This window comes from Arvicola amphibius, chromosome 9, assembly GCF_903992535.2.
Source record: "Arvicola amphibius chromosome 9, mArvAmp1.2, whole genome shotgun sequence".
Lineage (NCBI taxonomy): Eukaryota > Metazoa > Chordata > Mammalia > Rodentia > Cricetidae > Arvicola > Arvicola amphibius.
The window spans coordinates 57,313,763-57,329,737 of record NC_052055.2 but is presented as its reverse complement, the minus strand read 5'-3'; the positions used below and the strand labels follow the sequence as shown (position 1 = coordinate 57,329,737).

General features: G+C 49.7%; 1 protein-coding gene across 1 annotated transcript; it reads left to right on the top strand.

The window, feature by feature from the left end:
- Positions 1–1,837: 1,837 nt before the first annotated feature.
- Positions 1,838–6,143, top strand: Wnt10b (Wnt family member 10B). The gene is made up of 4 exons (XM_038343972.1): positions 1,838–1,911; positions 2,021–2,283; positions 4,326–4,699; positions 5,685–6,143. The coding sequence occupies exons 1-4, from the start codon at positions 1,838–1,840 to the stop codon at positions 6,141–6,143; spliced, it is 1,170 nt and encodes a 389-aa protein (XP_038199900.1).
- Positions 6,144–15,975: the final 9,832 nt, after the last annotated feature.

The following is a 15,975-nucleotide window of genomic DNA, read 5'->3' as shown; positions in this document are numbered from 1 at the left end:
CGAGCAGGGAGCAGGAACATGAATCTGGGTCAGCTCAAGCGTTCAATCAGGAATTCTGGTTAGGCGACTCCTGGAGAGAATGCCTACAACAGAAGGAAAGCGAAGGAACGGACTGAAGATCTTTGGGGCTACCCGAGCCTTTGACCGAGACCAAATTCTGAGGCCAAAGTTGACCCCTCCCAAGGGGCAGGCGCGTGGCTTCGAGGTGGGCGGGAGCCAAGCCGCACCGTGGCTCCTCTCTTGCAGGCTCACAGTGCCCTGGTGCGCACAGGCTTGTGGGCTCTACAAGAGACTGTCAAAAACCCGAAGGTCGCCCAGCTCCGTCCTCAGGTCCTCAGCGTGTGAAAGGGGCTCTCCAGTCACCCACTCTTGGTGGACAAACGGAGGCAAAGAAAAACGATGGAAGATACTGCCGTTGGGACCAGATCCTGGCGCCTTAGTCAGGGTCACTGCACTCTCCAGACAGCCTCGGCGACCCCAGAGCAGGTGAGAGGAGCTCAGGCCACTGGAACCATGAAGTGGAGCTGATCGTGATACCGGGCGTCGGGGCAGAGGGTATGCGTGTGTATGTGTGTGTGTGTGTGTGTGTGTGTGTGTGTGTGCGTGTGCGCGCGCGCTTGCACGCGCTTTTGGGGGAGAGCAGCTGCTTTCCCCTGGTCAAGACGGGGTGGGGTGCGGGTGGGGTGGGGATGCCTCGGGCTCTGGGAGGGGCCGCAGCTCCGTCAGCTCCAGCAGAACCACCCGTGAGTTAGGTCGAGCCCAGCCAAAGCCCCCGGTGCTTTGTCGCGGGTTCGCTCGCTAGCTGTCTCGATCACTCTCTCCCTTCTACCCTCCCTTCCTCCCGGCGGCCGCGGCAACGCTGGAGAAGCGGCAAAGAGGAGTGGCCCAGCGCTGGAAGAATGCTGCTCTGCCGAGGGGGCCGAACCCGACCCAGTCTCCCCACGGTTTAAGTGGCACGAGAAGAGCCCAAGTGACCCAACCACGAGTGTTGTGGATCCTGCACCTGAACCGCTGGAGGTAATGGGGCGGGAGAGAACAGGGTGGGAAGAGACTAGACAGGCACGCGGACAGACAGACAGACAGACAGACAGACAGAAGACAAGCACAAGCGTTCACCCTCAAGAGCACAGACTCCCCGAGAAAGCCAGAGATGTCGCTAGAGATACCTACAGAATAAAGGAGTGCCTTCGGATTTAGAGGGCAATGGACGCCAGCAAAGGGGGGTGGATGGGGAAGTGGACTCAACTAGAGCCACCCGTGTTTGCCGAGGGTACCTGGGTTCCCTGTCGCCTTTGCTTCACCTGACCTTTTTCCCCTGTTGGGCATAGAGATCAGAGTGTGGATTGAGCGCTTGGTCTCGGACCTTTCTAATATAGCTTGCCTGGTAGTGCCAGCACTAGGAGGCGACGCCCCTCCAGGTGGTGGGGAACCCCCTTCTGATCCCTCCCTCTAACCCTGTGAGGGCGGGTAAATCAGTCGTGGGGCCCTCAAAGAGGGAACAGTTGGTGAGGAGGGATCGAGGGTCTGAGAGGATCTGTTTCAAGTCCGCATGTGAATGTCTCGGGACCCTGCGACGTGTCTGGCTGGGTCGGACTCCAGGGGCATTCCGAGGGTCCTGAGCTGCTTGGATTCTTCCTCTTTGAAGGGTTCCAGAGCCCAGACACTGGAAGTCAAGGGGTGACTATTATTGTTTAGTTTGGGAAAGAGTGAGAAAAGCCAGCGGGGCCACATTGGTGGCTTAGGGAACCGAAATAGAACACCCTTCGGTTCCAGGGAGCCATTCTATTCTTCCTACAGGCGCTGACAGATTCGCCCACCGGAGCCTCCGGGCTTCGACATGCTGGAGGAGCCCCGGTCTCGGCCTCCGCCCTTGGGCTTCGCGGGTCTCCTGTTCTTGGCTTTGTTCAGTCGGTGAGCATTTTTCCAGTTCTGGGAAAAAGCACCGACCTGGGCTAGAGGGTAGTTGAGGGGCGTGTGACTAGACCACAGACCCCCGAGACGGCTTGTCCCTTGTTCTCAGGGCTCTAAGCAATGAGATTCTGGGCCTAAAACTTCCCGGTGAGCCGCCGCTGACGGCCAACACCGTGTGCTTGACCCTGTCCGGCCTGAGTAAGCGGCAGCTGGGCCTGTGCCTACGCAGCCCCGACGTGACGGCGTCCGCGCTGCAAGGGCTGCACATCGCTGTTCACGAGTGTCAGCACCAGCTGCGCGACCAGCGCTGGAACTGCTCGGCGCTGGAGGGCGGAGGCCGGCTGCCGCACCACAGCGCCATCCTCAAGCGCGGTGAGCCTGTCGGGGTGGCTGTCTGTGCTGCCGCCCAGGGGTTGGGGGCAGGCCGAGGCGCGCGGAGGCGGGAAGGGACCGGTTCGCGGCTGCGGGAGGGGCCTCTCCGGGAATTTCCCCCAGGAGCCGCGCTCAGCTGGGTCTGGTCACCCGTCTGGGCCTCTGCCTGCCTGCCTTCCACCTGCGTTCCTGGCGAGTCATCTGGGTCCCTGCTCCCCCCTACCCTAGGGCCTCCCTTTTCTGCCTCCACCCAGCTCGATCTGGGATCCACCTGTGAACAAGAGATACCCCCCAACCCAAGAAGCTTCAAACACCCCCTCTACCCCCTATTTTCTCTCCCCTCCCTCTCCACCCGGACATGCCCAGGCGGGTGTCCCCAGAGTCTCAGCGGGGGTGGGGTGACGCCCCCAACCGTTTAAGGGTTAAACCTGCTCCCCTAATTGCTGGGGTTCCCAGGAGCCAAAGCTGGGAACAAAGACCCTGATGGCTTTGAAGCTGGGGAGCAGCCCCCTCCTCTGTGCTGTGGGGGCCCCAGGTGTCCCTCACCTGAACAGGTGAGGAATGGCTGGAGGGGCCTAGAGCAGGTCACTGCTGGCCTGGTTTAGAAGAAAAGGTCTGGGAGGCTCCACTGTCTTTCCCTGTGCTCAACTGGAGTTTCCTCCCCGAGGAGTAAAGATCCAAGGGGCTCAGTCCAGGGTAGGGTAGTGCTTTGGGGACTATGGGGTTAATAGGCAGCTGCCATCTGCAGGGGAATTCCCAAGACGTGTGCAAACAGCTTCACCCTTGGATGGTTGGGGGATCTTGAGGCTGGCCCTGGAGTCCTAGATTCCCTGGTAAGAGGCGCCTGGCCTCCGACTGTCTTTCATCTTCTCAATACTCCAAAGAGCCCTTGCCTAAAACCGAGTGAGGGACCCTACCTTCTCTGCAGGGCCTGGTGTAGTGGGAGGGTTTGACACCAAATGGTGAGGATGTCTCTCTAAGCCTGGTAAAGACTTGTCACCCCATCCTCCTCCTTGGTGACCCCCAAAACATAACAAAGAGGCCAACCTTTTAAAAGGGCCTTGGGGAAAATCTCCTCCCAGTGTTTTATAAGGTAATAGCAGGTTAGAATAAACATAAAGGGCAAATATAAAACTGGAACCTGGGAAGGGGGTGGGCAGTCCCTGTGTTAGGATTGTTACTGCGATAGTACATAGTAGCTTGCTTAAGACTCATTTAATAAAGTGGGGGGGAGAACCCCAAAACCAAAGGTCCCCCTCCACCCCTCACCTCTTGCTCACCTCCCTGCAGGGTTGGGGAATTTCTAAGCCTTTTAGATGTAGAATTTCTGGAACACATCTTCAAAAGTCCTCAGGACTCCCTCTGCCCCGTTGGAAACCCAGAAGGCTCTCCAGGCTAGTGGTTCTCAACCTGTGAGTTGATCCCCTATAGGGGGATGCTGGACTCTTTCACAGGGATCCCATAGCAGCTATCCTGCATGTCTGCTATTTACATTACGATTCATAACAGTAGCAAAATTGTGGATATGAAGTAGCAATGAAATAATTTTATAGCCCAGGTCACCACCACAGGAGGAGCTGTAGTAAAGGGTCCCAGCATTGGGGAGGTCGAGAACCGCTGTTCTTGGGCTCTCTCTTACAGTCACACCCCAAAACGACAGATTTCCAGAGGTTTGGCTTTAGCGACAGCTTGGCTCCATGGGTCTCTTATTAGAGCTGAGGGAACTGAGACCTGGTGCTGTTTCTTGTCTCAGGACATTGTCCCAAATCACTCAGAGGGTAAATGAAGAAGCTGGGATTCAGTTAGAAATTTCTGACGTTGGCTGGTTGGGCAAGGTGGTGGGTCACACCTGTAATTCTAGCACTTGGGAGGCTGAGGTAGGAGGTTTGTCAAGAGTTCAAGGCCAGCTTGGACTATGTGACAAGACCCCATCTCAGTGTATGAGGATGATGAGGGTGGCTGTTTGCTTTTTTCCCCACCTGCCTTCTCCTCTCAGCTGCCTGCAAGCCTTCTCTTGACCCTCACACCCATTTCCTCCCCAGGTTTCCGTGAAAGTGCTTTCTCCTTCTCCATGCTGGCTGCCGGGGTCATGCATGCTGTCGCTACAGCCTGCAGCTTGGGCAAGCTGGTGAGCTGTGGTTGTGCCTGGAAGGGCAGTGGTGAACAGGACCGGCTCCGGGCCAAGCTGCTGCAGCTTCAGGCACTGTCTCGGGGCAAGAGTTTTCCACACTCACAGTCCAGCCCTATGTCCGGCTCAGGGCCCAGCCCTGGCCCCCAGGACACGTGGGAATGGGGCGGCTGTAACCATGACATGGACTTTGGAGAGAAGTTCTCTCGGGATTTCCTGGATTCTAGAGAAGCTCCACGGGACATCCAAGCGAGAATGAGAATCCACAACAACAGGGTGGGGCGCCAGGTGTGTGTGTGTGTTCTGCTGGCTCCCTTACTGTCTTTTGTTTTGAGATGGGGTCTTGCTATGTGGTACAGGCTAGCCTCAGATTCGGAACCCTTAGTCTGAGTGCTGTGATCATGGGTGTGGCCACCAAATCCAACTTTTCTCAGTCTCTCTCTCTCCCTCCCTCCTGAGAGGCCCCACAGAGTAATAGGATGAGGTATGATGGAAGATCACCACTTGTTACTAGTAAGCTTGTCACTAGTAAGTCACCCAAAACATGTTTAGAATCTATAGGAAGCTGCCTGATAGTGCTTACCATATCATATATTAAAACTGAGGCAGCACATAGTATCTTATTTTATTGATTTTTAAAATTTATTATGTATGGCAGCCTGGTCTACAGAGCAAGTTCCAGGAGTGACTTCATAGCTTCTGAGAAACTGTCTTGAAAAACCAACAAAACAAAACAAATTTAATGTGTATGGTTGTTTTGCCTGCGTGTATAGTTCTGTGCACCACTGTGTACCTAGAGAGGGTATTGGAATCCCTGGAACTGGAGTTATAGACAGTTGTATGTCACCATGTGGTTGGTGGGAGTTGAACCCAGATTCTCTGAAAGAGCAGCAGCCAGTGTTCTTAACTAGGAGGCACATCTTCAGTCCCGTGTATAGTGTATGTGCTTAGTACTTGGCTCATTGCATAGAAATTGTTCCAGCAGCTAGCTTCCCCACACTCTGCTCTTACCTGTGTTTACTCTGGAAAGAGCACTGGCCTGGGATTTAAGACAACTGGGGGTCATCTCTTTGCTCTGTCACCAGCTAGTGATCAAAGATGAGCAAACCCCTGTGGCTCTACCTTTACAAAATGAGGTCCTTGGGCTGGTGGCTAACTTTCCTGACTGTCCCCTCTTCAGTTAGGTTCCTTTTCTTCTCCTGTGTCCCCTGCTGTATTCATTTGCCCCGCCCCGCCCTCCATCTCCTCTCTTCTTGCTGTTCTGATGTTCTAGGTGGTAACCGAAAACCTGAAGCGGAAGTGCAAGTGCCATGGCACGTCAGGCAGCTGCCAATTCAAGACTTGTTGGAGGGCAGCTCCAGAGTTCCGGGCCATCGGGGCAGCATTGAGGGAGCGGTTGGGCAGAGCCATCTTCATAGATACCCACAACCGCAATTCTGGAGCCTTCCAGCCCCGCCTACGTCCCCGTCGCCTCTCAGGAGAGCTAGTCTACTTCGAGAAGTCTCCCGACTTCTGTGAGCGAGATCCTGCGGTGGGCTCACCAGGCACTAGAGGCCGGGCTTGCAACAAGACGAGCCGCCTGTTGGATGGCTGTGGCAGCCTGTGCTGTGGGCGTGGGCACAATGTGCTCCGGCAGACACGGGTGGAGCGCTGCCATTGCCGTTTCCACTGGTGCTGCTACGTGCTGTGTGACGAATGCAAGGTCACAGAATGGGTCAATGTGTGTAAGTGAAGGTGAGCCTCACCTCGGGACTAAGGAGGAACACTGTGTGACGGGTGCTCCTTTTCAGCCCTTTGCTCTGATTTCTGTCCAGGAATAATCATGGTCCCTGGAAGCTCAAAGTATCTACCTGGAAACAGCTTTGGGGGGAGTAGGGTCAGGTGAAATCCGCGATGAGCATCCTTTTGTGGGGAAAGTGGTCATCGTATTCTGTTCTTAAACACCGGAATGGACTAAGATGAAATGTACTGTATTGTTCCCCTCCTCTCAACCTCTGGGGTCTCTTGGGCCCAGATTTAAACTCCTTTAGACAGGGAGGCTATTGTTTAGACACTCGCCTTCCTTGAAGGCTAACACTGGACGTTGTGTGGAGTCAGTAAGATCTGTATGTAGAAAGAGACCACCTCTTCCTATTTGTGGTTCTCCAACCCACCCACTACAACCCAGAAGAACCTCCTCTTGTGGGGCCATGGGCGACAATAATGAGAGGCTTTTGGTTGGAAAAGGACAGACGACTGTCCTCAGAGGGCTGTCTTGTCGGGCTTGTAGGGAATTGTTCTCCTTCCATTCAGTTGTTGAGAGGGTCCCCCCAAAGGGAAGGTTTAGCTATGACCCGTGGAGGCTCTTTTTCCTTCTTCAGCAGGAAGGGTGGGAATGGATAATTTATTGTACTGAGACATATTCTTGGTTCCTGTTTGAAACTAAAATAAATGAAGTTACTGGACTGGTTGCTGGTGGACGCAGATGGTGATATGTCTAGCCACACTTGGGGCAACAGCCTGTGGTTTTGTGTTTTTTGTTTTTTCCTATGTGAAGCCTACACTCCTGTACTCAGTGACTTTTTATGTATATCCTGCTGACTTCCAAAAAGGATTTGAAATAATGCTCAGTGACGGATTCAGATTTTTAGTCTGTAAACCAAGGTGGACTTTGGGGTGGTAAGACTTATAGATCCAAATGTACCCAGCCCCTGCTCACCCTGAGCCTTCAACTCCTGGTATCTCCTTCATCATTACTTAGAACAAAGGTTGGCGATGTTTTTTTTTCCCTGCAAGAGGGCTAGATGGTAAATATGCTAGATTATTTATATTGTGGTCTTTAGGCCATCTATTCACCTCTACCATAATTGCTCAGTTCTGCTGTTATAGACCCAAAATAGTTATGGTCAGGGGAATGGACAAAAGCAGACACAGACTACATGTAAATCGATGTGGTATAGCTGTGTTCACTACAGTCACAAACTGGTGTGCAGGGCCAGACTGCTCCTCTGGCTGTCATTCGTTGACCCCTCTTCTATATAAGCTCCCATCTGTTCTGGGCCTTTCAAGTCTTAAGTACCACTTAACAATGAACATGAACTTAGAAGAGCAGGTACTATTGTCTCTAAGTCTGAGCCAGACAATTCAGGGGTACATGCAAGGCTGATGGGAAAATACAAAAGGGTTTTCTATCTCAAAATGCAAATTATATATATAGGTTGCCTTCATTCTCCTGAATACTGGGATTATAGGTGGGCCTTACCAGGCCCAACTAAAGTGAGATTTTTTTTCTAGCAAAACTAGTATTTTCTGTCATTGAATTATTTGCATATACATTGTTCTTTATTCATTGTTCTTTTGTATTTAATCAGAGTAAAATAATTCCTTTATCTTTATTTTTTTCTACATTTATTTGTGGGTGTGTGCATGCACATGAGTGTGCGTGCACGTGTGAGTGGATGCAGGCATACCATGGCACTCATGTAGAAGTCACAGGACAACTTGCAGAAGCCAGCTCTCTCCTTTTACCACATGGGTTCCAGGGACTGAATTTAGGTCTTCAGGCTTGATGGCAAGTAATCTTACCTGCTGGGCTATCTTGATGGCCTCTCCCTTATCTTTTCAGATATAACTAGAGAGAATAGAATTTCTTCTCCAACAGCTTCAATTACTAGCCCAATATCATTGAAAAGAAACATTTTTGTTTGTTTGTTTTGTTTTGGATACAGAGCTTTTTGTGTGGCCCTGGCTGGCCTGGAACTCATGCTGTAGACCAGGCTGGCCTCGAACTCACAGAGTACCACCTGCCTCTGCCTCCCGAGTGCTGGGATTAGAGGCGTGTGCCACCACCTGAAAAGAAACATCTTTTTTTATATTTATTTATTCTGTCTGTGTGTATGCCTTCAGGCCAGAAGAGAGCACCAGACCCCATTACAGATGGTTGTGAGCCACCATATAGTTGCTGGGAATTGAACTCAGGACCTTTGGAAGAGCAGGCAATGCTCTTAACCTCTGAGCCATCTCTCCAGCCCCCAAAGAAACATCTTTAAGATGAAATGTGGTGGTGGTGGTGGTGGCTGGAGAGATGGGTCAACACTTAAGAGCATTGTCTATTCTTCCAGAGGACACGGATTCAGTTCCCAGCACCCATATGGCAGCTCACAACTATCTGCAACTCCAGTTCCAGGGATTCTGACACTCTCAGTCAGACATACATGCAGGCAAAACACCAATGCACATAAAATAAGAATAAATAAATCTCAGCCAGGTGGTGGTAGTGCATGCTTTTAATGTGAGCACACAGAAGGGAGAAGCAGGCAGATTTCTGTGAGGCCAGCCTGGTCTACAGAATGAGTTTCAGGACAGTCAAGGCTACACAGAGAAACCATATCTCAAAAAACAAAACAAAACAAATAACAAAAAAGAATAAATCATTTTTTAAAAAGGTGCATTGTGGACAAAGGACCTGCAGCACACTTTCGGAACACCTGCCTATTTAGGGGGCCACAATATGCTCACAGGAGGTTTGGAGACAGCACCTGCTGCCCTTGCAGAGGACATGCATTCAGTTCTCAACACCCACGTGGTGGCTCATCACCCTCTGTAACTCTAGGGAATCTGGTGCCCTTGTCTGGCCTCTTCAGGCTCCTGCATACGCATGGCAGGCATACATGCAGGCAAAACACTTACACAGAAAATAAAAATAAATATTAAAAAAATACCTAAAAGATGTCTCCAGGGTATGCAGAAATAATTCTCAATACTTCTCCAGGCAATAGATATATCCGCTGCCCATGTTTCTCTTAAGTCAGGTGAGAAAGTGCCAGGGGAACCGGAAGAATTTGAGAAGTGTTGGATCAGGGCAGTTTTGCTCCATGGTGACATTAAAATTTTTATTTTGGGCTGGGCAGTGGTGGCACACGCCTTCAACCCCAGCACTTGGCAGGCAGAGGCAGGTGGATCTCTGTTTGAGGCTAGACTGGTCTATAAGAGCTAGTTCCAGGACAGCTAGGACTATTACACAGAGAAATTCTGTCTCGCAAAAAAAAAGTAAAATAAACTTTTTATTTTGGGAGGCCAGGTGTGATGGTGCACCTTTAGTCCCAGTACTCAGGAGGCAGAGGCAGACAGATCTCTGCCTGGTCTTCACAGTGAGTTTCAGAATGGCCAGGGCTCTGTAGAGATACGATGCCTCAAAAGCAAAACAAAACAAAATAACAACAACAAAATTTTGGGGGAGTTGAAGAGATAGTTCCATGATGAAGAGTACTTGCTGCTCTTGCAGAGGACCTGGGTTTGATTTCCAGCTGCCACATGGCAGCCTTCAACTGTCTGTAACTGCGGTTCTAAGGGATTCAACACCCTATTCTGTCTGCCACAGGCACTATACATGGTACACAGACATACATGTAGGCAAAACACTTATACACATAAATACGTCTAAAAATTTTTAAAAATACGTGTATATGTGTATGTATGAGTATCCAAAAGAGAGTCTTGAATTAGCTGGAACTGAAGAATTAGGGTGTTGGGAGCTGCCTGACATGGGTCCTCTGCTGAGCCATCTCTCAGCTCCATGGCAACAGTCTCACAGAGGCCAGGCACTTGCTCACCTAAGGTGTGAATGAGGAGAGGAGAGAGAAGGGACCGAAGTAAGGAACGGGCTTGGATGGACCAAGAATAATAGGGAGTATCCAGAATGGGATTGCCTTCCACTCGGGGGTCGCCCTCACTCCCCAGTGGCCTTGTGGCCGGAGTATTTTAACCATTTTAACCTTCCCTGTTTCCGTCTTCTGCAGTCCCTTTGGCTCCCTTTCTCTGCTAGCTTTCCCTTTTCTTTCATCACACACTCTGTGGCAAACTTAAGCCCCAAACCACAACCTTGACAAATTCCAATTGGATTCTGTCAGCAAGACCAACACCCCCTCCCGGCACAGGCACTGGGCTCAGGCCCAGGCCTGGGGTCAGTGACAGGGTGGGAGTATGCAACCCACAGCGCTGGTGGCTACAATTTCAGCTTTTACTGGGCTCCCGTGGCAGCTAGAGGGAGGAGAGACTGATGAACACTAGGCCAGGCTGTGGGGCCTCCTTTAACCCTGGGTGAGCAATCTGTCCTCCAGCAGTGCTGGTCAGCAAGGTAGCACTTTTCTCGCTTGTGCCAGTCAACCCCTCTGATGCTACAGCTGACGTTCTCTTCTCCATGTCCAGGAGGGTGAAGGACAGATCTGAGAGATTCTCAACCCTATCCATCATCCCCAAATTAAATAAGCTGCTAACCCTCTCTCTCTCTCTCTCTCTCTCTCTCTCTCTCTCTCTCTCTCTCTCTCTCTCTCTCCTCTCTCTCTCTCTCTCTCTCTCTCTCTCTCTGTCCCCATTTTGGTTTGAGTGTTCTGCCTGCATGTATGCCTGCAGGCCAGAAGAGGGCATCAGATCTCATTACAGATGGTTGTGAGCCACCGTGTGGTTGCTGGGATTTGAACTCAGGACCTCTGGAAGAGCAGTCAGTTCTCTCAACCTCTGAGCCATCTCTCCAGCCCCCATTTTTTATCTTTTTTCCACTGTGGCATACAACCATGAGAGACTTTAAAGTCTTCATTCATCTATAGGCTCCAATTCCTTGTTGGGGTTCCACACAGCATGCGGCTGTGGCTGGGGAACCAGAGAGTAGGGTGAGAGGTTGTAGCGCATAGTTTTGGTAGTGAGTGTGGGGGTGTACAGTCTGGCAGAGTGTGGTTAGAGAGTTTTAGGAAAGAAACGGAAAGGGGAATAATCACATAAAAGATATGTCACAGGACACCACATGAATCTGTCTTAGGGGTTCTATTGTTGCGATAAGCACCGTGAGCAAAAGCAGCAGAGAAGGAAAGGGTTTGTGACACCTCACAGACTATAGAGTCCATTGCTAAAGGAAGTCAGAGCAGGAGCTGAGGGTCGGAACTTAGAGGCAGGAATGAAGCAGAGGCCATGGAGGAGTGCTACTTAGTGACTTGCTCCCCATGACTTCCATAACCTGTTCTTATTTATTTATTTATTTATTTATCCAAAAACAAAAACAAAAAAACAACCTTTCTTAACCGGGACAGTTGCACAGACAAACTCTGTTTAAAAAAAACTAAAACCAAACCAAACCATTTTGCTTTTTTTTTAAAATTTTATTTATTATGTATACAATATAGTGTGCTGCCTCCTTGTATGCCTGCAGGCCAGAAGAGGGCACCAGATCTCATTACAGATGGTTGTGAACCACCATGTGGTTGCTGGGAATTGAACTCAGGACCTCTGGAAGAGCAGTCAGCATCCTTAACCTCTGAGCCATCTCTCCAGCCCCCTGCTTTTTTTTTTTTTTTAATGAGCATCGGTGTGAGGGTGCCAGATCCCCTGTAACCGATTTACACAGAGCTGTGAGCTGTCATGTGGGGACTGGAAATTGAACCTAGGCCCTTGGGAGAGCAGCCAGTGCTCTTAACTGCTGAGCCATCTCTCCAGCCCCTCAGTCTGATTTCTTTTCTTTCTTTTTTTTGAGACAGGGTCTCTTTTATGGAGTCCTGCCTGTCCTAGAATTTGCTCTGTAAATCAGGCTGGCCTCAGAGTCAAAGAGAATCACCTGACTCTGCTCCCAAGTGCTGGGCTTAGAGGCATGCACCACCAGGGGTGGTTCAGCTGCTTTCTTAATTTTAACCCATTTTTTATGTGTATGAGTATTAAGTGTTTTGCCTACATGTCATTTTCTACACCCCCTCACACACACAGCTGAGAACCAAACTCAGGGCCTTATGCTTGCTAGGCAAACATGCTACCACATGCATGCATACAAGTGACCACAGGTGCCAGAAGAGGACATAGGATTCCCTGGGACTGAAGTTACAGATGGTTGCTAGCCACCATGTGGGTGCTGGGAATCTAACACAGGTCCTTGGGAAGAGCAGCAGTGTTTCTAACCTCTTAGTCATCTCTCTAGCCCTTATATGTGTTCTTATACAACTCAGGGGTGGCACTGCCCTCAGTGCTCTGGACCCTCTCGCATCAATCATCAGTCAAGAAAAGCGTCCCACAGGCTTGCCCACAGGCCAGTCTGATGGGGCATTTTCTCAGTTGTGGGTCCCTCTTCCCAAATGATTGTAGCTTGTGTGAAGTTGACATTAACCTAGCCAGTACAACTGGCCTCCTGTCAATTTGCCACAAACACATAATTCAGCTAGAACATTTCCTTTCTCAGTTGCCCCTAGTATGGCATGTCAATATTAATATTACAATATAAAACATCCCAATGTTTAAATTTTCCACGGTTGTTAAAAATTCAAACATTTTTTTAAAAAGTATCTTTAGAAACATTCAGTCTCTCCTTTTTCCTTTTTTTTTGTTTTTCGAGACAGGGTTTCCCTGTAGCTTCTAGAGCCTGTCCTGGAACTAGCTCTTGTAGACCAGGCTGGCCTCGAACTCAGAGATCCGCCTGCCTCTGCCTCCCGAGTGCTGGGATTAAAGGCGTGCGCCACCATCGCCCGGCCATTCAGTCTCTTTTAAAGTTCAAAGTTTCTCTAAAATATCTGAAATCTCTATAAAATTCCAAAGTATCTTAAGTGTGGAGTCCTATAAAATTAAAAAAATAAGCTACATACTTTTGCATACTTCAAAAGGAAAAACCAGGGCAATTACAAACGGATTAATGCAAAACCAAAGTCTAGCACTGTAAAAAGTTCAGTGTTTGCTGGCTGGAACCCACTCATGATTCTCTGGGCCCCAAAGGGCTCCATTTCTCCATCTCTGTCAGCTTGTCTCCTGGGCTCAGGCCACTCTACTCCACATTCCTCTGTCCTTGGCAGTTGTCCCATGATACTGGCACCTCCAAAATGCTGAGGTTTCTGCTGCTCTTTCATCCACAGCTCTTCTTGGGCTCTTTTTAGGGACTCTAACTCTGCCACATGGTGCCAAGTCTCAACTTCAATGACTTCTTCAATCCTCTGGCTTCTACTGCAATAAAGGCTGCAACTTCACCAATGGTGTCTCAGTATGCCAAGCCTTAGCTACTCTCCATTGCTCCTTTATACCTTCAAGACCAGTAATGACAGGGAGACTTGTGTTTTGTTTGTTTTTGGTTCTCTGTTTAACAGCCTTAGCTGCTCTGGAACTAGTTCTTGTAGGCCAGACTGGCCTCAAATTCATAGAGATCCACCTACCTCTGCCTCCCAAGTGCTGGGATTAAAGGTGTGTTTCACCACTGGCTCCTCTAGTGGTTCTTAATTGAAAATATCAAACAGAATCTTTAAGGGACTCTCAAGTTTCTCCCAGTAACTTTACAAGCCATGTCTCTCTTGTCTGCACAGCTTCAGCATCATTTTCTAAGTTCTCACAACAGTCTACTGAGCTCTCAGCGAGCAATGGCTTTTCCAGCCCAGAGTTCAAAAGCCACCACGATCCTTCCCCCAAAACACACGGTCAGGCCTGTGACAGCAATTACCCCACTCCTAGGTTAGGGTCTCTTTGCTGTTACAAAACACTATGACCAGAAACAACTCGAGGAGGAAAGAGTTTCATTTCATTTCACAGACTGGAGAGTACATCACTGCATGGAAAGTCAGGGCAGGGACTCAGGGCAGGAACCTGGAGGCAGGAGCTAAAGCAGAGGCCATGGAGGAGTGCTGCCATGGCTTGCTCAGTCCGATTTCTTCCTCTCTCTCTCTCTCTCTCTCTCTCTCTCTCTCTCTCTCTCTCTCTCTCTCTCCCCGCCCCCTCTCTCTTTCTCTCTCTTTCTGAGACAGGGTTTCTCTGCCCTGGCTGTCCTAGAACTCGCTTTGTAGACCAGGCTGGCCTTGAATTTACAGAGATCTGCCTGTCTCTGCCTCCTGAGTGCTGGGATTAAAGGTGTGCACCACCACTGCCTGGCCAGCCTGATTTCTTATACAATTCAGAACTACCTGCTCAGGAATGGTACCTCTCAACAGTGAGCAAGGTTCTTTTGTATCAGCTATCAAAGAAAATATCCCACAGGCTTGCCTGATGTGGGATGTCTCTTTGTATGCTGTGAATATGTTTTATTACCATTAGTTAATAAAGAAGCTACTTTGGCCAGGCAGCGGTGGTGCATGCCTTTAATCCCAGCACTAGGAAGGCAGAGGCAGGAGGATCTCTGTGAGTTTGAGACCAACCTGGTCTACAAGAGCTCGTTCCAGGACAGGTTCCAAAGCTACAGAGAAACCCTGTCTCGAAAAAAAAAAAAAACAAAAACAAAACAACAACAACAACAAAAACAAAAAACAAAAAAGCAGCAGCAGCAGCTTTGGTCTATGGCAGAGCAGAATAGAGCCAGGCTGGAAATTCACGCAGAGAGGGAGAAAGAAGGCAGAGTTGGGGAGGTACCAATAGCCACTGGAAAAGCAAGATGTGAGGTAACAAGCCATGAGCTTCAAGGTAAAATACAGAATAGAAATGGGTTAATTTAAGTTGTAAGTCTGACCTAATAGGCCAAACAGTTTGTAATTAATATTAAGCCTCAGAGTGGTTAATCGGGAACTGGTGGGCGGGAGAGACACCTCCAGTCACGCTTGCTCACAGGCCCATCTGATGGAGTCATTTTCTCAATGGAGGTTCCCTCTTCCTGCGTGACTCTCTAGTCTGTGTTGAGTACACAGAACTAGCCAACACTGTAACTATATTTGGGAAGTCTTTTGCCTTTAAAAACCCAGAGTTTGGGCTAGGGAGATAGTTCAGCCATTAAAAGTGCTAGCAAGACAAACCTGATGACCTGAGTTTGACCCCCGGAACTTGTGTAAAAAGCTCTTGCCTCTAAAGTACCAGCTGCCCAGAACCCATGTGGGACAGCTCACAACTGCTTATAAATCTAGGTCCAGGCATTCTTACAGTCGTCTTCCTGCAGCAAATACTTGCACTTACAGGCACACACTCACACACAGACATCTGTGTATACACATAATTAAAAATAAATCCTTTATGCCCAGTGTTGCGCATGCCTTTAATCTCAGTGCTCAGGGGGCGGGGGCAGGCAGATTCTCTGAGTCCAATGCCAGCCTGGCCTCTAAAGGGAGCGCCAGGCCAGGTGGAGCTCATAGTGAGCCTGTCTCAAACAAAACAACAAAACCAACCAAACAACAACAAATATTTTTTAAAAAGCGGGATGCCTGTGGTGGGTCTGTAGTCGCAGCATGCTGACAGCAAGACGGGGTGTGGAGTCAGGAGAACTGAGTGAAGCTGGAGGGGAGTGTGCACCACAGCAGCAGAAACTAGAGATCCTGCACCGACAAGGTAAAAGGCAAGAACCAACTCCTGAAAGACGTCCTCTGACCTCCATGCCTTGCTATGGCGCAAGTGCACCCACAGTCTCTCATACAAGCACATTCACACTAAATTAATACATGATAAAACAACAACAACAACAACAAAACCATCCCAGAGCTTACCAGAGGAAAGACACACAGCTGCAGTGAGCAGAGCTTACCAGAGGAAAGACACACAGCTGCAGTGAGCAGAGCTTACCAGAGGAAAGACACACAGCTGCAGTGAGCAGAGCTTACCAGAGGAAAGACACACAGCTGCAGTGAGCAGAGCTTACCAGAGGAAAGACACACAGCTGC

Bases quoted from the DNA above. Each gene is read 5' to 3' on its own strand.
- Wnt10b (XM_038343972.1), top strand. From the start codon at position 1,838: ATGCTGGAGGAGCCCCGGTCTCGGCCTCCGCCCTTGGGCTTCGCGGGT. The intron at 1,912-2,020 runs GTGAGCATTTTT...CCTTGTTCTCAG, and splicing joins TTCTTGGCTTTGTTCAGTCG to GGCTCTAAGCAATGAGATTC. The intron at 2,284-4,325 runs GTGAGCCTGTCG...TTTCCTCCCCAG, and splicing joins CAGCGCCATCCTCAAGCGCG to GTTTCCGTGAAAGTGCTTTC.